The sequence below is a fragment of the Salvelinus sp. IW2-2015 genome, linkage group LG31, assembly GCF_002910315.2.
Source record: "Salvelinus sp. IW2-2015 linkage group LG31, ASM291031v2, whole genome shotgun sequence".
Classification (NCBI taxonomy): Eukaryota; Metazoa; Chordata; class Actinopteri; order Salmoniformes; family Salmonidae; genus Salvelinus; species Salvelinus sp. IW2-2015.
In genome coordinates, this window is record NC_036870.1 from 12,004,734 (window position 1) to 12,031,988 (window position 27,255).

The 27,255-nt window shown below is 41.9% G+C and overlaps 1 protein-coding gene across 1 annotated transcript in view; it reads right to left on the minus strand.

Moving 5' to 3' along the window:
* The window catches only part of LOC111955494 (atrial natriuretic peptide receptor 1-like), a 135,891-nt gene extending 113,801 nt beyond the window's left edge, over positions 1–22,090 (minus strand). The window contains exons 1-2 of the mRNA XM_070436256.1: positions 21,091–22,090; positions 19,109–19,891 (exon numbers count right to left, since the gene is read on the minus strand). Of these exons, the coding sequence (XP_070292357.1) occupies positions 19,109–19,877 (769 nt within the window). The 5' untranslated portion in view covers positions 19,878–19,891; positions 21,091–22,090. The remainder of the gene's footprint in view (positions 1–19,108; positions 19,892–21,090) is intronic.
* Positions 22,091–27,255: the final 5,165 nt, after the last annotated feature.

The window sequence follows — 27,255 nt, forward strand, 5'->3', positions numbered from 1 at the left end:
GACATGAGAAATGTTTCTCATGGTCTGAGAGTCTTTTAGGTGGCTTTCGGCAAACTCCAAGCGGGCTGCATTGTGCCTTTTCCTGAGGAGTGGCTTCCATCTGGCAAATCTACCATAAAGGCCTGATTGGTGGAGTGCTGCAGAGAGGTGTTGTCCTTCTGGAAGGTTCTCCCATCTCCACAGAGAACTCTGGAGCTCTGTCAGAGTGACCATCGGGTTCTTGGTCACTTCCCTGACCAAGGCCTTCTCCCCCTGATTGCTCAGTTTGGCCAGGCGGCCAGCTCTAGGAAGAGTCTTGGTGGTTCCAAAACTTCTTCCATTTAAGAATGATGCCTCAACACAATCTTGTCTCGGACCTCTACAGACTATTCCTTCGACTCTTGGCTTGGTTTTGCTCTGACATGCACTGTCAACTGTGGGCCTTATATAGACAGGTGTGTGCCTTTCCAAATCATGTTCAATCAATAGAATGTTTCACAGGGGATTCCAATCAAGTCGTAGAAACATCTCAAGGATGATCAATGGAAACAGGATGCACCTGAGCTCAATTTCGAGTCTAATAGCAAAGGGTCTGAATACTGATGTAAATATAAAAAATATATTTTTTTTTTTTATAAATCTGCCAAAAAAGTCACAACTTGTTTTTCTTTGTCATTATTGGCATTGTGTTGTAGATTGATGCAAAAAAACTATTAATTTATCTCTTTTAGAATAAGACTGTAACATAACAAAATATGGAAAAAGGTAAGGCGTCTGAATGCTTTCCGAAAGTCTACTGTTCACCGAGTAAGACCGAACCCCAGTGATAAGCATACGCAAGCAAACTTTGATGGAGGAAACAAATCCACCGTCTCAACTTATCTGAAGTGATATTAATCAACACCTTTTTATCAGGTGTCGTTTCATTAGCGAATCACTGCGTGTTACCGCAATCAAAACATAACAAACCGTTACCATGAAAACAACATACATTCTAACCAGTTTCTCCTTGAGTACACTAAATACATTGGACATTTTCTCTTTAAATTAAAACATCTAGAACTCTCTATACCACTTAAATGAACCTACATCACGCACACTCTGAGCACCCTAACCCTACTAAATTCATAAACTTATCATTTTACGTTTATATGACCACTAAAATTACCTCTATTATTATTTATATGAAATAATAAATTTATCTATTAACATGACTCTAATATTATATCATTGTAACATTTATGTCTCTCTGTTGTTCTGAGACAATTACGCACATAACTACACAGCATCTCTCTGACCATTCTGAGTCTTAGTAAGGGATCCAAACTGTGTATTCTTATCTCTTACCCTCACACCAATCCTTACCCCACCCTCCACATTTTATTAATACGACCCAGAAGTGATTCATTCCTAAGAATACAAATAGCGTGCCGTCCCCCCACTTAAGCGCTAAGTCTCGAGATCTTATTTAATACACCAATTTACAATATGTTAAAAAGTCATGCCTCAGTGCGTTGCGAAAATATTAAACTTCCGGTTCTCTGCATGAAAAGAATCCATACTATATCACACAATATGTGAAATCAAAATCGATGACGCAACCAGAATGTATCAAGATCGTGTACGTCCGGCATGAGTTAAATCATTTACTAATAACTCCTAGACATATATATAGAGAAGTACAACCTCAAAAATACTCACCAGTGTTCGACAGAGATCCCAGCGATCGCACATATAACTAGTTGTGTACCTAATTAGGTTAGCACGTATCCCATTAAAACTACGTTTTTCGACAACGATCTCCCTACAAGAATCATCTCTGTATACCATAATCGAGACAAACATAACTAGAGATTTGATAATGAGCTATGTACGGTATTAGGATCACACTTCTACCAATGTTCAATACCACATTTTACCGATCAGAGAGTCACTAATTCCACTTGGAGTCAGAGATAGTTTTACACTCAGTACTACTAGAGTTCTGCACATTCCGTATCCATAGCGAGCTTCATATATAGGAGTTAATAATCTACCAGAATTCGCTTATAAGTCACTGTCTCAATATTCGTGAGAAGTTACATATACTACTGAGTTGATATTGGAGATACCAGCTTGGAAAATTCCAGAATTGCTTTAGAAGCTTCTGCATAATTACATCATTTGAGTCAATTGAGGTGCACTTTGAACCCATCAAACTCAGTGCCTCTTTGCTTGACATTATGGGAAAATCACAAGAAGAAATCAGCCAAGACCTCAGAAAAAAATTGTAGACCTCCCCAAGTCTGTTCATCCTTGGGACATTTCAAATGCCTGTACCACGTTCACCTGTACAAACAATAGTACGCAAGTAAAACACCATGTGACCACGCAGCCGTCATACCGCTCAGGAAGAAGGCGTTCCTTCTCCTAGAGATGAAAATACTTTGGTACGAAAAGTGCAAATCAATCCCAGAACAACAGAAAGGACCTTGTGAAGATGCTGGAGAAAACAGGTACAAAAGTATCTATATCCACAGTAAAACGAGTCCTCTATGTCGACATAAACTGAAAGGCCGCTCAGCAAGGAAGAAGCCACTGCTCCAAAATCACCATAAAAAAAGCCAGACTACAGTTTGCAACTGCACATGGGGACAAAGATCATACTTTTTTGGAAAAATGTCTTCTGGTCTGATGAAACAAAAATAGAACTGTTTGGCCATAATGACCATCGTTATGTTTGGAGGAAAAAGGGGAGGCTTGCAAGCCGAAGAACACCATCCCAACCGTGAAGCACAGGGGTGGCAGAATCATGTTGTGGGTGCTTTGCTGCAGGAGGGACTGGTGCACTTCACAAATAGATGGCATCACGAGGCAGGGACATTATGTGGATATATTGAGCAACATCTCAAGACATCAGTCAGGAAGTTAAAGCTTGGTCGCAAATGGTTTTCCAAATGGACAATGGCCCCAAGCATACTTCCAAAGTTGTGGAAAATGGCTTAAGGACAACAAAGTCAAGGTATTGGAGTGGCCATCACAAAGCCCTGACCTCAATCCTATAGAAAATGTGTGGGCAGAACTGAAAAAGGTGTGCGAGCAAGGAGGCCTACAAACCTGACTCAGTTACACCAGCTCTGTCAGGAGGAATGGGCCAAAATTCACCCAACTTATTGTGGGAAGCTTGTGGAAGGCTACACAAACGTTTGACCCAAGTTATACCATTTAAAGGCAATGCTACCAAATACTAATTGAGTGTATGTATACTTCTGACCCACTGGGAATGTGATGAAAGAAATAAAAGCTGAAAGAAATAATTCTCTCGACTATTATTCTTAAAATAAAGTGGTGATCCTAACTGACCTAAGACAGGGAATTTTGCTAGGATTAAATGTCAGAAATTGTGAAAAACTGAGTTTAAATGATTTGGCTAAGGTGTATGTAAACTTCCGACTTCAACTGTATGTGGACAAAAACAATACCTCAACTGCCACAAGCAATTCCCTACACTGAAACAACCTATGCACTAACGCCAAATGTAAAGCATCCAAGAAAGAGTCATTATTCTAAACAAATCTGCCGTCTCTTTTAGAATAAGACTGTAACATAACAAAATATGGAAAAAGGTAAGGCGTCTGAATGCTTTCCGAATGCACTGTAAGTACGACATGTGACATCCCGGCAACTTTGAGAAAAAACACTTTTTATCAGTGTTTTGCCTGGTCGTCARTAGTTACCAAAAAACAAACCCTGCCTAATTCTACAGTTTCTCTTATTAAAATTGGATTTTAAACCTAACCCCAACCACAATGCTAACCGTATGCCTAACCCTAAACTTAAATCAAATTTTATTTRATTTAACATTTTTATTTTCATGAATTATTACATAACAGCCAATTTTGACATTGTGCCTGTTGTTCACACGCATTTCAGCCCTCTCATTGGCTAGAAGGGTCCAAACTGATCTTGCCTCCTCCCTACCGCCTTCCATTTTTTTAATACACCTATTCATTGTTAAAGCGGCCACTTGAGTATCTGGTCAATATAATAGATCATCTGTGGCATAAATCAACCTTTCCTGACCCTGAAAGAATCCATACTATACCTGAAAAAACAACCAGATGTACAGTCGAAGTCGGAAGTTTACATACACTTAGGTTGGAGTCATTAAAACTCGTTTTTCAACCACTCCACAAATGTCTTGTTAAACAAACTATAGTTTGGCAAGTCGGTTAGGACATCTACCTTGTGCAAACAATTGTTTACAGACAGATTATTTCACTTATAATTCACTGTATCACAATTCCAGTGGGTCAGAAGTTTACATACACTGAGTTGACTGTGCCTTTAAACAGCTTGGAAAATTCCAGAATTGTGCTTTAGAAGCTTCTGATAGGCGTAAATTGACATCAATTTGAGGTCAATTGGAGGTGCACCTGTTGATGTATTGTCAAGGCTCACCATTCAAACTCAGTGCCCTCTTTCGCTTGAATCATGTTATGGGAAGAGATCAAAATGAGAAAATCAGGCCAAGACCTCAGAAAACAAATTGTAGACCGTCCACAAGTCTGGTTCATGCCTTCGGGAGCCAATTTTCAAAATGCCTGAAAGGTACCACGTTCACCTGTACGAAACAAAGTACGTCAAGTATAAAACCCTGTGACCACCGCAGCCGTCATAAGTGGACCGCTCCAGGAAGGAGATTGCGTTCCTTCTCTGCGAGATGAAAAAGTTAACTTTGGTACGCAAAAGTGAAATCAATCCCAACAGAACAACGAGTACAAGGACCTTGTGAAGAGTGCTGGAGAAAACAGTACAAAAGTATCTATATCACAGTAAAACGATCCCATGTCGACATAAACTGAAAGGCCGCTGCAGCAAGGAAGAAGCATGCTCCAAAATCACCATAAAAAAGCAGACTACAGTTTGCAACTGCATCATGGGAAAAGATCATACTTTTTCGGAAAAATGTCTTCTGGTCTGCTGAACAAAAAATAGAACTGTTTGGCCATAAATGACGATCGTTATGTTTGGAGGAAAAAGGGGGAGGGCTTGCCAAGCCGAAGAACACATCCCAACGCGTGAAGCACAGGGGTGGCAGAATCAATGTTGTGGGGTGCGCCTCTTGCTGCAGGAGGGACTGGTGAGCTTCACAAACTAGATGGCATCAACGAGGCAGGGACATTATGTTGGATAATATTTGAAGAGCAACATCTCAAGACATCAGTCAGGAAGTTTAAAGCTTGGTGTCGCAATATGGGTTTTCCAAATGGACAATGACCCCAAGCATACTTCCAAAGTGTGTGGAAATGCTTAAGGACAACAAAGTCAAGGTATTGGAGTGGCTATCACAAAGCCCTGACCTCAATCCTGATAGAAAAATGGGTGTGGGCAGAACTGAAAAAGCGTGTGCGAGCAAGGAGGCCTACAACCTGAACTCAGTTACGCCACAGCTCTTCAGGAGGAATGGGCAAATTCACACCAACTTTTGTGGGCAGCTTGTGGAAGGCTACACGAAAACGTTTGACCAAGTTATACCATTTAAAGGCAATGCTACCAAATACTAATTGAGTGTATGTATACTTCTGACCCACTGGGAATGTGATGAAGAAATAAAAGCTGAAAGAAATAATTCTCTCGACTATTATTTCTTAAAATAAAGTGGTGATCCTAACTGACCTAAGACAGGGAATTTTGACCTAGGATTAAATGTCAGAAATTGTAAAAACTGAGTTCTAAATTATTTGGCTAGGTTCGTATGTAAACTTCCGGACTTCAACTGTATGTGGACAAAAACAATACCTCACTGCCACACCAGCAATTCCCTTACACTGAAACACAACTATGCCACTAACGCACCAAATGTAAAAGCATCCAGAGAAACGAGTCATTATTCTAACAAATTCTGCATGATTCACTATCTGCGTGCGTGATGTGGTCGTGAGGCGGCTACGCGTAAATTAGACGGGGTGAGGACTTAAGAACTGAGGAGGGGAAGAACTTCATTACTGGAGGACGAGCCTTGCTCCATTTTCTCACACCATTCTGTCTTCGATTTATCTCTCCTGTCCTTCTCCTCTCTTTCTTTATAATCATCTCATTACTTATACGCGGTCGTCTATTCCTCTTTGTCTTGCATTCTCTCTTCCATCCCTGCTCTGCCTGTCTCTCTCTCTCTTCTTTTTTCCTTTCCCTCACGTGCCCTTTTTCTCCGGCTCTCATATGGTCGTCGCTTTCCATGCGGCCTCTCTCGCTGTTTCCTGTCCCTCTTGGGTAGATGTAGATGATGTAGATGGGGGGGGGGGTGTCCTCTGAGTGTGCATCTGTCAGTGTTGATTTGTGGCTGCCCCGTGGAGAGGATTAATGAGGGTTGGGATGGGTGAGGGTTGCCAGATCTGTAGGGTCATTTCTGGTAATGAAAGCCACATGTCATACAGACTATTAACAATACATTGAAAAGGGTCTAAAAAGCTGGATTTTATATCAGTATTAAACCTGCCAATCTTAATCACTATCCTATATACATGGATTTGTATTGGTAAGATGCTTTTGTTTCACATAAGTGAAATGCAAAGTGCCCTAAGTATTRTGTAACCAATCAATACATCGACTAGGATATAAAACCTCACAATCTAAATGTCTACTTATCTTATCTTGAATAATCTCACATTCGCTCTTCGAAGGGGAAGGCTGGGTCAAAGCTACTATCAATCTTATATACAGGGATTTGCATGATTTAAGATGCATTATCTTTACATACTGCAAAGTGCCCTGCCTAAATAATTTACAACCACAAAACTGTACCTGGCTCGATGGACATAATACATCTCTTCCAGGGGTGAAGGTGAACAAGGACTGACTTTGTGTTAGTAAATCATTTTATATTTGCTTCTTGCCAGAGAATATTAGCAGGTTGACTAAGCTCTCCGACATCGTTAAAATGTTTAGCTCAGTGTAACATTTCCATTCCATTTTTCTTGTGTCGAGGAAGCATCTCAGGCAGTTAGATTCTAGGTGGTGAAAGAAATGCAGCAGCAGGCCCATCTTGTTTACACACTACGTCCAGCACGTTGATGACGAGCGATGGCGGGCCTTGCATACGGCACACAGAAGCAATAACTGCCTCCCGTGTCTTGGCACATGGCACGTAGGCCTCACATCTCCAGCGGCAACAGATGGTCCCCTTTATTAGAGCCCACAAAAATGGCAGGAGCGTTTGCCAGGCTAATCGGACCAGCAATCTTTCTACCCATGTCATTCTCTACTGTATCAGCCGTTATAAATCAGGTAGGGCTAGACCCATCGCTCCTCTGTGTGTGTGTGTGTGCTGTGCCATTTAGCGAGGCGTCACCCCCGGAGCCGCTTCAGTGGTCCTTCAGACAAACAACACGCTCCGTCTGTTGCGTAGCTGCGCCAGTGTCCAGGTGCATCGTCCTGTCTGAGTGTTAGGCCTAAACGCTGACCCCCTCAGGTGGATTCCTTGTCAGCTATGTCTGGTCAAACTGCCCATCTAAGTTGGCTTTCACACCTGGTTCAATTGGAGGCCATGTTAGATTCAGGGTGRGTTTAGGGCTGTGGGGGTCACAAAATGTAATCAGCCAGTGACTGTCAAGCAAATAACTTCCGGTCTCACGGTAATTGACCGTTAGTTAACATAAACACATTTAGCATCTTCTGGCTTCCACACATATCCTASAAGCCACTGATGCAGACCTTTGGAACATCTGCATTTAAAAAASTCTAATAAATCCATGTAATATAGCCTACACCTTCACAATAAATCCATTATTTATTTTAGACAGGTCTAAAGAAACATGATATGAAGAAAATGTAGTCTATTTCAGAAGAACATACTCTGAGTTGTCTTTATGTTAGCTACTGATCTGGCTATGCCATATGGCTGTGGGCTACACTAGTTCCATTTAGCAGACAAGATTTGCTTAGAATTCCGTGGCATTATTTTGTAGTATGAAGAATACAATTGAATAAAATAGAAAGGATATTTTCTCCAAACGATTTGAGGGAGTTTGCACATGCGGCTATTCTGTGTTGAGCGGTTAACAACGTAACAGGTACTCCTATATGCTTAATTTAGTGTTATTTATGTAACTTTAGTCATGATACAAAACGTTGGGCTATATGTTTTCATTTTCAATACATTCTAAGGCTGCATGATGCGACTCTAATGATGATTTGAAAAAAGTTGCATGAAAGGCATGAGCTCTTATTTTTTGGACAGGCTGTACACACTTCATCAGTCTCTCATTCACAATTTGACAAGCACTTGGTAATGCCTCGAATTTCCCAACGGCATCCCCTTTGTGTGGCCGTAATGCCCCCTAAAAAAATCCATGTCTTTTGCGGCCAGTGGCTGTTGTGCCTTTGGGCTGAATATAATAATAATAATAATWACCTTCTACCTGCGTGCTTTTTGCACCTCTCACCTACGTGGCTCTCCATCATGTGACCGGGTCTTTCTCACAGGCTACAAGTGAAGACGGACACATCCTGGACGGAACTGCGCACGTCCTTATCCAATTCCGAGGTGRATATTGAAGATATTGGAAGAACTGTCCACATTTACTTTTAGTCAGTCAACAAGATGAGTAGGCCTACCWAACAGCAAAACCACTAGCCTATGTCAATCTACTATCCCCCATAGTTCAAAAGTTGACCTATTCTATTCCTGATGAGAAATAAATATTCCAAACATAGTCTGGCACAGTTGTGGGATGTGATAGATTCCAAATTACTACAACAACTAGCATCAAAAAACCTTTTTACGTAATGAGGCTGACGCAACAGATCAGAATGTTTAGCTTAAAACCTTTCTAGGACACACGTTCCACTAGCGGAACCCCTCGACAACATTCCGCTGAAAAGGCAGCGTGGGAAATTCAAATTTTGGGGGGGGAAATATGTAACTTTCACACATTAACAAGTCCAATACAGCAAATGAAAGATAAATAACTTGTTAATTTACCCATCGTGTCCGATTTTAAAAATGCTTTACAGCGAAAACACAACATATGATTATGTTAGATCACCGCCAAGTCCAAAAAACACAGCCATTTTCCCAGCCCAAAGATAGGAGTCACAAAAAGCAGAAATAGAGATAAAATTAATCACTAACCTTTGATGATCTTCATCAGATGACACTCATAGGACATCATGTTACACAATACATGTATGTTTTGTTCGATAATGTGCATATTTATATCCAAAAATCTCAGTTTACATTGGCGCCATGTTCAGAAATGCCTCCAAAATATCCGGGGGAATTGCAGAGAGCCACATCAAATAACAGAAATACTCGTCATAAACTTTGATGAAAGATACATGTTTTACATAGAATTAAAGATACACTTGTTCTTAATGCAACCGCTGTGTCAGATTTCAAAAACCTTAACGGAAAAAGCAAACCATGCAATAATCTGAGACGGCGCTCAGATAGAAACAACATTTCTCCGCCATGTTGGAGTCACAGAAATACAAAATTACATTATAAATATTCCTTACTTTGATGATCTTCACATGAAATGCACTCCAAGGAATCCTAGTTCCAAATAAATTGTTGTTTTGTTCGATAATGTCATTATTTATGTCCAAGTAGCTACTTTTGTTAGCACGTTTAGTACACATATCCAACGCTCGTGCAGGTCAGGCGAACTTCGGACGAAAACTTCAAAAATTTATATTACAGGTTGAATAAATTTGTCAAACTAAGTATAGAATCAATCGTTAGGATGTTGTTATCATGAATATTCAATAACGTTCCAACCGGAGAATTCTTTGTGTCATAGAAGTAATGGAACGCAAGTCGATATCATGTGGAATGCGCCGTGACCAGGACCTGGCCTCTCTGCAGACACTGACTCAAACAGCTCCCATCCGGCTCAACATCACAGTAGAAGCTTCATTCAACGTTCTACAGACTGGTGACTCTTGTGGAAGCCGTAGGAAGTGCAAACAGATCCATATCCACTGGGATTTCAATAGGCGATGAGTTGAAAATCGACCAGCCTCAGAATTCCCACTTCCTGTTTGGATTTCTTCTCAGGTTTTTGCCTGCCATATGAGTTCTGTTATACTCACAGACATCATTCAAACAGTTTTAGAAACTTCAGAGTGTTTTCTATCCAATAGTAATAATAATATGCATATATTAGCATCTGGGACAGAGTAGGAGGCAGTTCACTCTGGGCACGCTATTCATCCAAAGTGAAAATGCTGCCCCCTATCCCTAAAAAGTTTAAATGTTGATAAACTATTAGGCTACATCTTCACATTATAAGCACAGCAATGCGCACACGGCAGTAGGCTATTAGCGCAAATGTTSCATTAGTCGCAAATGCGATTATGCATGTAATGGTTTATCATAAAGGTGCATTTTTATGGTGAAAATGATCTACCCCAAACTTCAAACACGCGCTACACGTATGTATGCCAGTTAGACTGATGGGATCCTCCTCTTTTTAATAGAGGCCATCCCTCTGTTTTCTCATGCAATTGCATAGCCTATAGGAATGTTGCGCAACATGAGCTCATGGGCTCTCATGAAATGTTTGATTAGATTTTCTATTACATTTGCATTGATGTCAGAGTGATTAGAGGGACAATAAAATGATAAATACCAGGCAGTTAGCAAGCTTGGTAGACTACTAATGATCATTAGCAGCGTCAGAGCTTGGATAAGCCTAATTACCGTAACTAAACAGTCACGTGAAATTTGACTGCCTTCATAACTTGTGAGCGCAGGTGGCGGTAATACGGTCACCGTAKCAGCCCTATGTGTGTTCAGCCATGTCCGGTCAACTGTACTTCATTCCCATACTGACTTCCATGGACCAWCTAAGGTGGATATCTGTCAAAACTGGAAATTTGAAAGGGGTTGTTTGTTTTGTTTGAACAGGTGTGATAGCATTTTTATGCCAAAATGAGAAGAAAGAAAAGGCAACCTAGTTTGCCAATACAAAAAGGTGTTAGATTCCCAGCAGGTGTGAAAGTAATTCTCACCACTTCAGAGAAGTGGACCGATATCGTATCATTTTGCCCCAGTGCACAAGGCATCGGGTTACCTTTTCAGTCGACAACTCAACCAATGATAAACCTCTGTTCAAGCAATTTGCAATGATGACAGGGAGCGTATTCACTCAAACTTGTATCCATTCTATTGACATCAAACAGTTGTGAGATAGTGGCAAATAAACAATTCCACAGAATCAGATGTGTCGATAAAATTTTACACAGCATAATGAATGGGAATAGTTGCTTTATTTGACATTATTTAATTTACGTGACAACACTTCTAGCGATGCCCTTGCTTGCGCATCCAATTTGTAGTTCAAATTAAATCATGCGAATCAAATCCAGGCAAGTTGAAAAAAAGTAAATACAGTGCATTCTGAAAGTATTCAGACCCCTTCATTTTCCACTTTGTTACGTTACAGTCTTATTCTAAAATTGATTAAACGTTTTTTTCCCTCATCAAACAATACCCCATAAGTACAAAGCAAAAATAAGTTTAGACATTTCTGCAAATGTATATAAAAAAATATCACATTGACATAAGTATTCAAACCCTTTACTCAGTACTTTGTTGAAGCACCTTTGGCAGCGATTACAGCCTCGAGTCTTCTTGGGTATGACGCTACAAGCTGGGSACACCTGTATTTGGGGAGTTTCTCTCATTCTTCTCTGCAGATTCTATCAAGCTCTGTCAGGTTGGATGGGGAGCATCACAGCACAGCTTTTTTCTGGTCTCTCCAAAAATGTTAGATCATGTTCAAGTCTGAACTCTGGCTGGGCCACTCAAGGACATTCAGAGACTTGTCCCGAAGCCACTCCTGCGCTGTCTTGGATGTGTGCTCAGGGTCGTTGTCCTGTTGGAAGGTGAACCTTCGCCCCCAGTCTGAACTCCTGAGTGCTCTGGATCTCTGTACTTCACTCTGTTCATCTTTCCCTCGATTCTGACTAGTCTCCCAGTCCCCACAGCATGATGCTGCCACCACCATGCTTCACCGTAGAGATGGCGCCATGTTTCCTCCAGAGGTGACGCTTGGCATTCAGGTCAAAGAGTTCAATCTTGGTTTCATCAGACCAGAGAATCTTGTCTCTCATGGTCTGAGAGTCCTTTAGGTGTCATGTGCCTTTTCCTGAGGAGTGGCTTCCGTCTGGCCACTCTTACCATAAAGGCCTGATTGGTGGAGTGCTGCAGAGATGGTTGTCCTTCTGGAAGGTTCTCCCATCTCCACAGAGGAACTCTGGAGCTCTGTCAGAGTGACCATCGGGTTCTTGGTCACCTCCCTGACCAAGGCCCTTCCCCCCCTGATTGCTCAGATTTGGCCAGGCGGGCCAGCTCTAGAAAGAGTCTTGGTGGTTCCAGACTTCTTCCATTTAAGAATGATGGAGGCCACTGTGTTCTTGGGGACCTTCAATGCTGCAGAAATGTTTTTGGTACCCTTCCCCAGATCTGTGCCAACACAATCCTGTCTCGGAGCTCTACGGACAATTCCTTCGACCTCATGGCTTGGTTTTTGCTCTGACATGCACTGTTAACTGTGGGACCTTATGTAGATAGGTGTGTGCCTTTCTAAATCATGTACAATCAATTGAATTTACCACAGGTGCAGTTCAATCAYGATGTAGAAACATCTCAAGGATGATCAATGGAAACATGATGCACCTGAGCAAAATGTAAAGTCTCAAAGCAAATGGTCTGAATACTTATGTAAATAAGCTATTTCAGTTTTTATGTTTAATAAACTTGTTAAAATGTCTAAAAACCTGTTTTTGCTCTGTCATTATGGGGTATTGTGTGTAAATTGACAAGGAAAAACCTTAATGTAATACATRTTACAATAAAGCTGTAARGTAACAAAATATGGAAAAAGTGAAYGGGTCTGAATACTTTTCCCAAATGCACTGTATATGTCAGTTCTCGAAGTCCTGTCTTGTCAATTGTCTATAGCAATTGCAAGCCTTTTTTCTCTCATATGAGTCCAGTGATGTCAGTTAGATGCTTTGGTAAAAAGCTTAACCTGCGAATTTGATTTACATTCAGATGTGTGGCTGCTGTGTATCTGGGAGTATTAGACATCTACACATCATTAGTCCACATGCATTAAATGTACCCTGTCAGATGCACATACATACACAGTAAGTAAGCATTTCACTGTAAGGTCCACACCTGTTGTATTCCGCGCACGTGACAAATAAACTTTGATTTAATATGACATGAATTCGAACATATGGTTATTGTGTGATTTACAAAAAATTGAATCATACTCTGCCACTTGTATGTATTTGAATGTGGTGTGTGAGAGAGAGACAGACTGTGAGTGTTTCTGTATGTTTGAGAGCAGGTGAAAGAGAGCGAGAGGGAAAAGGGGAGAGCAACAATCTGGTGGTCACACTGACAGTTCCAATGTGCGCCAGAGGAAATATACGACACAGGAGGGCAGGTGATAGCTCCTGTCACGCCCACCTGTTCCTGCGCTCCGGCGCAGATGCTGCCCGTATCCATGGAAACTATCTCCTCAGCTCAGCCATGCTTGCGGAATCTCCTCTCCGTCAAACTTTCCTCCTGGCACATCAGGAGAATAAAAAAAACGGACCGTCTATCCAAATCCCTTGAAGGGTAAACTCTCAAATAGACATAGTGAGCATTACAAAGCAGCTCTGTGCTTTCATTCACACTCCATTTGCGTTTCTCCAGTTCTCTGTCTTGGTCTTTTTCTTTCTTTCTCCGAGACAGCCCTCATTGGCCAAGCCTCCGCCATCTCTTTATGTCTTTATTTCTCTCACTCATTTCTATGTTTTGAACTGWTTGTTTTGCAACTTGGTTTGCATAGCCCCAGGGCAGGTAATATTTAAAGTAAATTATTACCATTGGTTGAACATTTTACTTGGATGGGAAGATAAACAGCCAGAACTAAATTATTTGGAATGTGATTAAAGAAATACTTTGCATATTTCCCTGGGAGCAAGTTTCGACAAACTGTTTTCTCATTGCCCCTCGGGCTGTGTTTGACAAGCTGCCACATTCTGGCACACTCRGTCTCCCCTTCTGGTGAGATCTATGACTCTACGGCAAATTAACGTTCTGATCCAAATACTCTTTACCGGCATAACTGTGACAGGTGAACGCTGCCAGGGCAATTACAAGTAATAATGGAACAAAGAGGAGGCTGGTGGGAGGAACTAGAGGAGGACGGATCATTGTAATGGCTGGAATGGAATCAATGGACTGGTACCAAACACATCAAACAACGTGTTRGACACCATTCCATTGATTCCATTTCAGCCATTACAATGAGCCCYTCCTCCCATAGCTCCTCCCACCAGCCTAATGGTACAGCATTACAAAAGCTCTCCCAGCTAGCACATTTCGTTCCTTGCAAGTTGTGGGAACGTATATTTTTGGTTTCACATTGGTTGTGAGAACAAAGCCATATGTTTCCTGAAAGGTAAAACTGCTTTTTTTTTATGTTCTGAGAACAGAAGTGAACATTTAGCCTGTTCTGGGGATATTTATTTTTACGTTACAGGTAGGTTCTGAGAACTTTTTTCTCTGGCTCCTTGAAAGTTTTCCTCTAAGGTTTTCTTAATGCTCTGAGAAAGGAAATGGGAGTTTTTTTTAGTAACTTCCTTAAAACGTTCACTGAATATTTCAATAAGACTTTTTTTTTTTAACTGCTAGCACAGATAGGACACATGGAAATTCATTTCCTTAGGCAGTAAATCATGCAAACACATTTATTTTTTTGCTGTGACATGGCATCAGTGAGATTTCAACCTATAATCTTCTTAAGATCAGGTGTGGCCAATTAGTGGGTGCAGCCAACACACCTGGACACACTTAACAAGATAGAAAGAGTTGTGTTGATGCTGAGAAGGGAATGTATATGTTTTTAAATAACATTCTTAGAATGTTCTCTGAATGTTACTAAAGTTTTCTGTTTTTTATGGAAAGTTCTTAATGTTCTCGGAACAATTTTAGAACATTACTTGAAATAGAACCACGAGGAAACCTGTAGGAAACGTTATGCTGAAGTACTGAAATTCTCACAGAAGAACATTGTTTCTTAACGTTCTCTGAACTATTTGAAAAACAAATCTGTCAAACCAGTTGGAGATTGTTCCTAGAACATTACCAAAATTGAAATTAAAATATTACTATGTTTGAACCTTTAYGAAACATTCTGTTAAAGTAATGAAATACCAAGAAAATAATGTGTTTTTGTCAAGTTCTTTAAAATGTGGTGAGAATGTTCCGAAGCCAAGTAACTATCCTCCACCATTCCCAGAAAGTTGTGTGAAGGTTGTATGTAAAAAAAAAAAACATAGGACAACCAAGCTTTTACCCAGCTCTAAGAAACATATGGTTCTCAGAACATTATATGCTAGCTGGGCTCTCTTTCTATGTTATCGCTCTTATTCTACAGTATCGCTCTTATTCTCTCTCTCTCTCAGTCCCCTTCTCTTGCCTTCCAGTCTAACAAACCGACACAATCCCCAGCTGTGATTTGCTAAATGCCGCTGGGGGGGTAAACACGACGGATGAGACAGCCACAGCACCACTAAGTAATCCCACACTGGAAGTCTCCACGCTGTTTGAATTAGGGAAGCTCTTCGCCTCCACTGCAACTCAAAGAGCCAGAGAAACCAGGCTTATTCTTCTGCCTTTTAATGGGACTTAATGGGACTGCTGGCTCCGATATAGAGCGCTGCTTGCAAATCACTTCATCAAATGACGTTGTTTCCTTTTACCATCAGCCTTATATCATTCCAGAGGCCCTGGGGCTTGGACAGGCTACAACCGGAGAAACACAACAGGAAAACAACACTGGGATATTGTCCGCAGGGCTGGCATATTGAAAGAATGATTCATTTTAAATGGTTGATTCTGACCAATTAAGAGTTGTTCCCATTGGTTTCCTAATCTCTTGAAGATGTGATTGGTGGAGGGATTCTGAGGGGACACTGATGGTACCCTCTTATTTTGACCAACCACGAAAAGTTTAGGCTCCTGGTGAGGGAGGGTGAGTGCAGCGAAGATCATGTGAGAACTGAYCATCCCTCAACAATGGACTGGGATAAAGCCGAGGAGCCAGCCATCCCTCTTCTCTCTCTCCTTCTCWCTCCCACCCACCATCACTCCGCCCCCAGCCTTGTCAGCTTAGCCTGCGAATTGATTCCCGGTTGCTCGGGAGACAAACGACTGTTTGACACAGTCAATAAACTCAGATGGCGGTCATACGGGGCCGATACCCGAAATAGCCCTATAAAACAGTGGCCAAGAAGAACAAAAAGTCAGGACAAATTATGTTTCGCAGGAAATACCTTTGTGTCAGAAATGTCCTGAGCCGTTTCCCTTATAAAGTCAAAGAGGGGCCACTGGCTAGACCTCTTGCTTAAGTTAGGGACTTTTAATTAAAAATGTTGTCGTACCCATGTGGGAACTGGGGGAGTGGAATACAGGAAACTGGCTGGGGCTGGGCACGGTGCGAGGAGGGAGGTTGTTCCCAACAGGGCAGTTATACCACCTACATTCAAGTTCACYTAATGTCCTCTGTCTCAGAAACTACGAGCCACACTTCCACGCTATCAAATTTCCACATTTACATCTGTGCAGCCAGTCAAATAAAATGAAAGAGMCCATGTTAGTATATGACCAAATAGAGGAAGTCAAAACTAAAATCTATGGATAACGATGAGTTCTGATCATTCAGTGCGCTTTCATGTACCTTCTTCAGCGTGTCCCGAGGCTAAGAAGAAAAAGTAATGGAGCCACAAAGTACTGGCAACAGAAATGCATGTGTCTGCATGTGTCAAAGGAAACATTTACATTTACATTTAAGTCATTTAGCAGACGCTCTTATCCAGAGCGACTTACAAATTGGAAAGTTCATACATATTCATCCTGGTCCCCCCGTGGGGAATGAACCCACAACCCTGGCGTTGCAAGCGCCATGCTCTACCAACTGAGCCACACGGGAAACAGACAACACATTCTCCATTACAATTAAACTAGCACCAATCAAGCATTCCCATTGACACATTCCTTTCAATCAATACATGGATTTTACACCCAACTAGAGACAGTTACTTTCTGGGTTAATTCCAAAATAAATAATGATATGGTGTGAGAAAATGCAAATGACAGCACAAGTCAACACCTGAACTAGCCAATTATCGAATGAAAGCGACATCCATTAACTGTACTCTCAAACTTCACGTTGGAGATATTGATTGCTTGGTGGCGGTTCAGTTAAGGGCACTAGCCAGGGAGCACTTAATTAGTTACAGATTTGAAATAACAATGAAGCGCTCGAGTGCCTAATAAGGTTATCTGTATGCCAAGTGGAGTTGCCTCTGTTGAAGTTTCCTGCAACTTTCCATTGCTATTTGGTGGGGATGTGCCAAACTTAGTGTGTGTGTGTGTGTGTGTGTGTGTGTGTGTGTGTGTGTGAGAGAGAGAGAGAGAGATTTCAGGAAGATGTTCTTTCAGCATTTCCTAGACGCCTCTACTTCTCTCCTAGACTTTAGCGCCTGTGGAGGCACCTTTAATGGTCTCGGCAGCAGCAAGGCGATGCCAGCTGAACTTTCTGCACATCTGAGCAGAAACAGCGGGGCTCCTCACACCTGCAGACACAGTCCCAGACGCATCATCTCTTTATGGGAAGAAATGTGGTAGGTTGTAGTGTCAGAATGTGCACAGGGTGTTCCCCTGCTGCCATGTGGATAGGACCACTGACACACACGGAGCTAAAGCGGAGAGGTGGACTCGTTATGATTCATCCATAGCCCAACAAAGCAGAGAGCACTATTCTATTCCCACACTATATGATTCAATATTTTAACACTGCCATCTCTCGGTCAGTAGGCCTACGCCCTCTTACTATTTGCAATKTCTCTCTCACTATCCTGTTTCCTCCATTATACTGTATCTTTCACAGACCAATCGCTTTGCTTGTGCACACCCTCTCTTTTTCACTCTCTCTAACTCCCTCTAAACTTTCTTACCTGCCATGATTTATTGTTCCCCACYCTGAAATCGGGGAGGGGACTGAGGACTTGTCTCCATCCGTTAGTATGTTAGTGCATTAGTCACATGTGACATCTCAGACAGCACTGGCCCGATTTTGACGAATCTTGGGTGAATGATGCYTAGAGARCCGGCATWTACAAAATGACGCKGATTGGCCAGATGGTGGCGCTATGACAAGAGGTTGAAAATCAAACTTTGAAAGGTCARGCTCCTCAGTCTGTTTGACCTAAAGTCATGAAATTCGGTACATAGGTCCCTCTCCTCACAAGGAAACAATGTGCCTCAGGGACCCGTAAGGTGCCTCAGGGACCCGTAAGGTCCGCCATGATGGATTTTTAGCCATTTCTATTTCCTCTTCCTACATTGTCATGCTGTCGGTTAAATGTGTGTTAACAGATGTCCGTTTTCTCTCCCTCAATGTGTTGTGTGTTAATTGACATTGTGGCAAGTTAAGAACTTTTCTCGCTCTGCCAGTACAATGCATTAATACGCTTTTGGTAAAATTCTAGGTCTATCTGTTTATTGACTCACTTTGTCAATAAAACTTCAGCTCAAATATTATCATTCAATCTACTGGATTTAAACTGCGCATGTGCACTTAGTCCTACATCTGGTAATTGAGACGTCACGTGTCGAGATAATTAGTAAGTTGACAGGTCAATTTACAATAATGAAAAGAGTGGTTGCAAATGAAAACGGCATACACATGTGGTCTTGAAATAAGGACCAACTGGGATTGACTGCTCTCTCCAGATTACTGAAATAATGGAATCAAAATACCATTACTGCCAAACAGCAATTAGTCAGGCCACTTATTTTCACATTCTACACATATGGCTTCAATGTGCGGACATTAACGTTCAGGCAAATCTACTGCAAGCTGGGTTTGTGACCGATTGGGAGCTATTTTCTCAGGTTTTTGATAAAACCATGTCAACATGTATGTATCTGTACGCAATTGTAAGAAAGAAAAAAAAACTTTATCAAGATGAGAACAAGGCTTAAACAGTCACCCAGATTAAGACAGAGGGTGTCCAGAATACTTTAGGTAGAAATAGGACAGAGGTCAGATGGACAGAGATTGGACTGGGAGCTCACCTCGGGCACTCTGGCTTATGTCACTGATGAGGTCATCATACTGGACCGGTCCAGTCTGCTCATTGAAGACCTTGTCTGCTGTGGTGATGTTGTCCAGCTGCAGCTGCGTGTACAGCCCCTCTGCCGTAAAGTAGTATGGCCGGTCGTCYTCTTTGTTGTCGCTGAACATGAGCATGGCGTGCCTGTGCCAGCCAAAATGGCGATGCAGGCGCACCCCAAARTCGCCCAGCTTCTTGTGTGTGGGGCCCGTGTTGGTGATGGACGTGTACATGTTGAAGCCGATGGCCGCTGCCCCGGCCGTCACCATGGGAACGTCCCAGTGGGTGGTGAAGCGGCCCACAGGAGACGAAGCGTAGTCGCAGCCAGGCCCGATGAAGGCCCARGGGTCGTAGGAGAACTTGAGGTCCACGGCCACCAACGGCGCCACTGAGTCGGAGCAGACTCCGTCTTTGCTTTCGCTGCTGTCGTAGACAATGCGGAGGCGGTGGCCCGGCAGCAGGGTGGGTTCGTCATTGACTCGCTCCAGAGCTCTGATCAGAGCYGGTCCCACGCGAGGCCAGGCCCACGGGTATTCAGTGTTGTGCAAAGGCAGGATAGCAGCCAGTGTCACATTCTGGGGCTCCGAAAGTCCATTGAACGACAGCTCGAGTTGGAGCGGTTCGGTCCTGAGGAGCGGGAAAACCAGAAACAGCAGAGAAACTCCCAGTCGTCCCTGCCACCACCAGGTTCTCGTCTTCTGCATTGCTGGGTTGGGTTCAGGCATCACCATCAACCACAGGGGGGCTGGCAGGAACAAACACACAGTGCGTGAGGTGGCCTGTTAGTAATGATTTATAACATTATGACACCAGCCCCAACCCCCAGAGGCATTTGTGGCCCTCTAGTTTGAATGATTCTTCGATTCAGGTCAATTCTGCAGCAGGATTTTGAATAACCACTAGATAAGACTATCAAAGTAGTGTTGAATTTATTCTATGTCAAATATCATGGAATTTGGATGGATGGCAGACTGAAAGAATAAGGGGAAAATAGGAGGGGGGATAACGGAAGTATCATGATATTAACAGGTTCTAATCTACTTATTTGGTGTGTGTGTGGATAAGACACATGCTATGATAAAGTTTGGTATTTGACTGGTTTGTGAGTGAGGATGGCTACTAGATCTGTCACTGTATACTTAACTTTGAATATCTAATCTAGTAATTGCATAACAGMTACTTTCTTACTTGAGACACCAAAAAAATGAGTATATCCCTGTAGTCAACCTGTGATGTATTTGTGAGTGTGAAGCCAAAGCTAACCGAGCTGTCAGCAAAGTGCGTACTAATCTTTGCGAACAAATAGGAAACACTTGGAGTAGCCTATCAGATTACCTATTGCAGGGATCATCAACTAGATTCAGCCGCGGGCCAATCATTTTTTAGATGGTCAGGTCAATTTGTAGACTGCAAATTGACCGCAAGAAGCCCAAACAGATATAACATTTGACTGAAACATAATCATTTCAAACCTTGCTTACATTTGTATACGATCACATATATTTTTTATTTAACCTTTATTTTATCAGGGAGTCATACTGAGACCAAGGTATATTTTACAGATGAGCCCTGAATTACAGAAAATACACACATAAAAATATTAATACAAAATGCAAGCAGAGAGAAAAACATGGTCATAAKAAAAATACATTCACCAGTAAAAAGATCCTCAATCAGCTTTCTGATTTCTGAATATCTCTATAATGCGTGGGTATACTTTGGAGCAGATTACCAAATTTTAAATAACCTGTAGCTGATTTGCTGGTGTTTAATAGTCTTTTATGTTAAACAAATAAAAACAAATAAAAAATAAAACCTTTTTATTTATTTTTTTTTTGCGCAGAAAACGTGGGTGTGGGAGCAAATAAAATAACTCCGCGGTCTGCCAAGTATTGCTTTAAACTTTACAGAATTAGCCTACATTTAATTAAAAGTACATTTTACCTCAATATCGATGGTTATGTCTCGCCATTTTGTGTATCTCTTCAACAGATTGTCTCTGGACAGCCTATCGAGTTTCTTGGTTGATGGTCTCCCGGTGACTCTCCCAGCAACTGTCCTGTCAATGGAAGATGCGAAGCTGTAAAGACATTGCGCCTCATGAGAGGGACATTTCGTTGCGCACCACTCGCACTAGAGTGCAAATCATTGATCTCCTAAGTACTTCAATTCAGGTTGAACTGTAGAATTGAGCGGTTGTCTTCTTGAAATMCCTACTTTTTTTAAACGCAGAAACCGTTTATATAAGAGCTCTCTATATATGCCAGGAGCGTCTGCCAAGTAGGCTAGGCTATAAGCTAAATGTGCAACACTAGGCTGTAGGAAAACGTACTCTTAGCTCTAGCTGATATTTGGGATCATTAATAACACAATAGTTAGGTGAATATCTGCAGCAGGCGACTGACTTATATCTTAATGTCTATCACGTTCGTTATTTAGAATCTGAAGCCGCTGCTTCTTAGACTAAATTCCAACACATTGTTTTTGCTGTTCCTGTGAAGGCTGCGATTTTACTAGTCTCTTGTTGATTCCATTGAAGAAAAAGGTAAAAAGTCGACATCAGCTAAACATCCAAAGTTAATCGAAGACGTCCGATGAACCGAGCTGTCATTCTTTGCGGTGCGTGCAGTGGTTTCCTCTCTCCGCACATCGCCAACATTGAACTCAACTCAATCACACAGCAGCACACAAGGATCGATCTCTCACTCGCGCTGATGAATACGCAAGCGCTGGAGAGCTCCGGTCACAAGGGTAACCAGTGTGCGTGTGCGGCAGTGTGATATATTAGCTTTTGTGCACAGGGTTGGGAAGGGGGAGACATATACCATCACATTACCATGTGCTATCAATAACAAGAAATGTGTGCTGAATGGTTGGAGGGGGAGCTGTGTCATTGCAGGCAAATTTATGCCAAAACTAACCTAAACATTATGTTTGAGTGTGTGTGTGCATAAGGAAATGTATGCATCATTGTGTGTGTGTGTGTGTGTGTGTGTGTGTATGTGTGTGTGTGTGTGTATTCCCAAATGCATGTAAGGTAATAGTTTGGATATCAGGGCTGGTGATCTGATTTCCAGATAAATGCTTGATTGGTTGAGTTTGGTCGATGTGCACATCTGGAACCATTGTTCAATCTGAGTATGCCAGCTGAGTTAGACCTTTGCAAAATATGCATTGTAAGGTTAACTGTGATTGCATATGGTAATCCAGTCACTCCTATTATGACCGAATACTATTGTAGGCTACTGTTCGTGACTTCTGAAAATGGACTCATATCAACAAAATGTATCGAACAATTGCCTGCTACCGACTGTCACTAAGCTAGGCTAAAAGCTCTTAAGAGTGAACCAAGGTAGAGTGACATTTCTGCCCAACCCCCACTGACCTCCTGCATTTTAATCACATGCTCCTCTTCCTTTTCATTGTTCCACGTTTTTTTCCCCTCTTCCTCTCAATTAAAGTGTGCTATTTTTGTACGTCCATTAAGCTTTTATTGCCACTTAGTCCCTCTCCCCCTCTCTTGTCTTCACTGCACTTTGTTTAATTTCACCTTGCCCTATCTTGGATCTTACATCACTTGCAAGCGTGCTCTACTCGCTGACAAACAACTTCCAGATCAATAAAGGGAAAACACAAGCGCTCGTTGGCTTCCCGGACGCACAGCGGCGGAGGAACGTGTGTATGCAGGGTGCCAAGTGCCATGGCGGCTCATAAATCACCCGCGGTACGTGTGCTGCCTTTACCTCCCACAGAGGAGGAGTGAGGTCACCACGCTCCTCTTACCCCCACACGCGTTTCCCTTGGCTAACGTACGACCCTCCCCCACTGCTGTCCACCCATCTAGCCCCTTATCCTTCGTCCCAAGCCGCACTCCAAAAAGGTTACAGGATACGGTTTACAAAACAGGATGTGGCACAGTGGCGAACTCCCTCTCTTCCCTGTGCCTCTTCCTGGGTATTATCTCCGACCCCACCCGAACAGAACCTCCTCCCCCACATACATACTCATCCACCCCCCCCTCCCTCCCTCTTCCACTAGGCCTGTGCTCTCAGGTTATTAGTCATCACACTGTTCTGACAATTATACACATGTTTCTCTCTCCCCTACACACACACACACACACACACACACACGATTAACTGGTGGAAGACCATAGAATACCTCAGGATAAATAAAAGGTTAAATAAAAAAATAAAACATCATGATCCCAGAAGCCTCTTATGTAGCTATTGTACACACTAACGTACAGACATAGGACCAAAAAAACTCCACAATTCCTTCATGTTTTGCTTTACTCCCTCTCTTGATGACTCTTTCCCTGCACTCCCACTAGCATTTCTTGCCCAGAGCGTATCATGTGATGATGCCTCACCTCTCTGGGTCCTCTTCCTTTCTCTTTGGTCTCTGTCCCTTTGAACCTGCCGACTCACACTGTTCCAAAGCTGCTAATGGTCTCAATGAGTGAAATGGCGAGCCGAACACCGATGTGGTGGCAGATATTGATGTTGTTAGTGTGTGGTCGCGCACACACATGTGTGTGTGGGTGTGAGAGAGTGCCTTGATCTTACTATWGAAGAAAACAATTAATTTCTGGCTACTTGCTTCAATGGTTCTGACATGATGCAGCTTCACTAATGAGGCTTTTCTTCACTATGTGTTTGTGTGTGTGTGTGTGTGTTTGCCTGTGTGTGGGAGTAAGCTACAGTCTAGTAAAAATCATCAGCTGACACCACCCAAAAAAACGATTTTTGTAGAGGTGCTGACTAACAGAGAGTAATCTGTATGYAAATAAAGAAAGTCAGAGACTGTGCCCCCAACAATTTAATGGTTAATCCTAACCAACGTTACTTAAATTGTTGGGAGTATATACACTACCAGTAAAATAAAATTGAACACCTACTCATTCAAGGGTTTTTCTTTATTTTGATTATTTTCTACATTGTAGAATAATAGTGAAGACATCAAAACTATGAAATAACACATGGAATCATGTAGTAACCAAAAAAAGTGTTCAACAAATCAAAATATATTTTGTTTTAGATTCTTCAAAGTAGCCACCCTTTGCCTTGATGACAGCTTTGCACTCTTGGCATTCTCTGAACCAGCTTCATTAAGTAGTCACCTGGAATGCATTTCAATTAACAGGTGTGCCTTGTTGAAAGTTAATTTGTGGAATTTKTTTCCTTCTTAATGCGTTTGAGCCAATCAGTTGTGTTGTGACAAGGTAGGGGTGGTATATAGAAGATYGCCCTATTTGGTAGAAGACAAAGTGTATATTATGGCAAGAACAGCTCAAATAAGCAAAGAGAAATGACAGTCCATCATTACTTAAAGACATCAAGGTCAGTCAATACAGAACATTTCAAGAACTTTGAAAGTTTCTTCAAGTGCAGTCGCAAAAACCATCAAGCGCTATGATGAAACTGGCTCTTATGAGGACCGCCACAGGAAAGGAAGACTCAAGAGTTACCTCTGCTGCAGAGGACAAGTTCGTTAGTTACCAGCCTCAGAAATTGCAGCCCAAATAAATGCTTCACAGAGTTCAAGTAACAGACACATCTCAACATCAACTATCAGAGGAGACTGCCTGAATGGTCAAATTGCTGCAAAGAAACCACTACTAAAGGACACCAAWAYGAAGAAGAGACTTGCTTGGGCCAAGAACCACACCAACCTGCAGATACCGGTGCCACCGCACATTGACTCTGTACCTGTACCCCCTGTATATAGCCTCACTATTGTTATTGTACTGTTGCTCTTTAATTATTTGTACCTTTTTATTTCTTATTCTTATTTTTTAAAGGTATTTTTTAAATTGCATTGTTGGTTAGGGCTTGTAAGTAAGCATTTCACTGTAAGGTCTAACACCTGTTGTATTCGGAGCATGTGACAAATACAATTGGATTTGATTTGAAACACAAGCAATCGACATTAGACCAGTAGAAATCTGTCCTTTTGTCTGATGAGTCCAAATTGGAGATTGTTGGTTCCAAACGCCGTGTCTTTGTGAGACGCAGTGTAGGTGAACGGATGATCTCCGCATGTGTGGTTCCCACTGTGAAGCATGGAGTAGTAGGTGTGATAGTGTAGGGGTGATTTGCTGGTGACATTATCTGTGATTTATTTAGAATTCAAGGCACACTTAACCAGCATGGCTACCACAGCATTCTGCAGTGATTTTCCATCCCATCTGGTTTGCGCTTAGTGCGACTATCATTTGTTTTTCAACAGGACAATGACCCAACACACATCCAGGCTGTGTAAGTGCTATTTGACCCAGAAGGAAAGTGATGGAGTGCTGCATCAGATGACCTGGCCTCCACAATCACCCGACCTCAACCKAATTGGGATGGTTTGGGATGAGTTGGACTGCAGAGTGAAGGAAAAGCAACCAACAAGTGCTCAGCATATGTAAGAACACCTTCAAGACTGTTAGAAAAAAAAAAAAAGCATTCCAGGTGAAGCTGGTTGAGAGAATGCCAAGAGTGTACAAAGCTATCATCAAGGCAAAGGGTGGCTACTAACACTTTTTTGTTTACTACATGATTCCATATGTGTTATTTCATAGTTTTGATGTCTTCACTATTATTCTACAATGTAGAAAATAATAATAAAGAAAAACCCTTGAATGAGTAGGTGTGTCCAAACCTTTGACTGGTACTGTGTGTATATATATACTTTATAGTGTGCAACATTCTTTCTTTGTATTGAGTAAGCTACCGGATCAGCTCATCCTCTAGTCTACAACCTCTCCTTCTTGCTCTCCGTTTCTCTCACGTAGCAGATTCTTTAGCACTGAGTGATGCAGTAATTTTTTTACAAAGCATTGTTAACTCTGTCACTGCCACTCTGCAGTAGTGCCAGTGGATTCCAATTTTTCTCAATCGCAGCAATGATCAAATGCTCAGATACATTTACAGAACTTCTGATAATTTTTTTTGCCTTCGTATCAGTGAATACAAAAGTCACTGTTATGTATTCTGTTCACAGAATATACACATTGTTTTCATCAGAAGAAACATTTGTGCAATTGCGTTCACTGTTTRCGGTAATCACTAAATACTAATGCACAAAATTCTAAATCACTCCAGGTATACTACCTATGTTGTTGCTATGGCGTCTCAAGAGAGACAAACCGCAATATTGCGGCCCACCCACTTGGGAGCCAGGCCCACCCACTGGGAACCAGCCCCGACAAATCAGAATTAGTTTTTCCCCACAAAAGGGCATTATTACAGACAGAAATACTCCTCAGTTRCATCAGCTGTCCAGTTGGTTGGTCTCAGATGATCCCGCAGGTGAAGAACCCGGCTGTGGAGGTCCTGGGCTGGTGTGGTTGCACGTGGTCTGCGGTTGTGAGGCTGGTTGGACGTACTGCCAAATTCTATAAAACAACATTGGAGGTGGCTTATGGTAGAGAAATTCACATTAAATTCTCTGGCAATAGCTCTGGTGGACATTCCTGCAGTAAGCATGCAAATTGCATGCTCCCTCAAAACTCTGTGGCATTGTGRTGTGMGACAAAACCTTTTGTCCCCATCACAATGTGCACCTGTGTAATGATCACCGTGTTTAATCAGCTTCTTGATATGCCACACCTGTTAGGTGGATGGATTATCTTGGCAAATGAGAAATGCTCACTAACATGGATGTAAACAAATCTGTGCCCAACATTTGAGAGAAATAATATTTTTGTGCGTATGGAACATTTCTGGCATCATTTAAGCTCATGAAACATGGGACCAAGACTTTACATTTTGACGGTATAKTATAATTTAGATTAATGTATTGGTTTTGTGAAGGCAACTACATTTTGAAAACACATTTACTGTTTTTGCAAAAGGGCCAGAGTTCTGTGTCTCGTGAACTCTGTTTTGAAAATCGACAACATTGTTCCAAAGAAATGCTTGTACGCGATTGAGAAAAACTGTAATAGATCTGTCATATAATGGAAAAAAGAGCAGTCCACACAGAACCTATACAGAGAAGTGTGGGGAGTGGGGACTAACCTACGGCCTTAATTAATGCTAGGGAATGTACCACACGTTCAGGTATCCCATGGAAACCATCTTGGCTTAGCTGAAAACGGACAATGACATATTAACCACA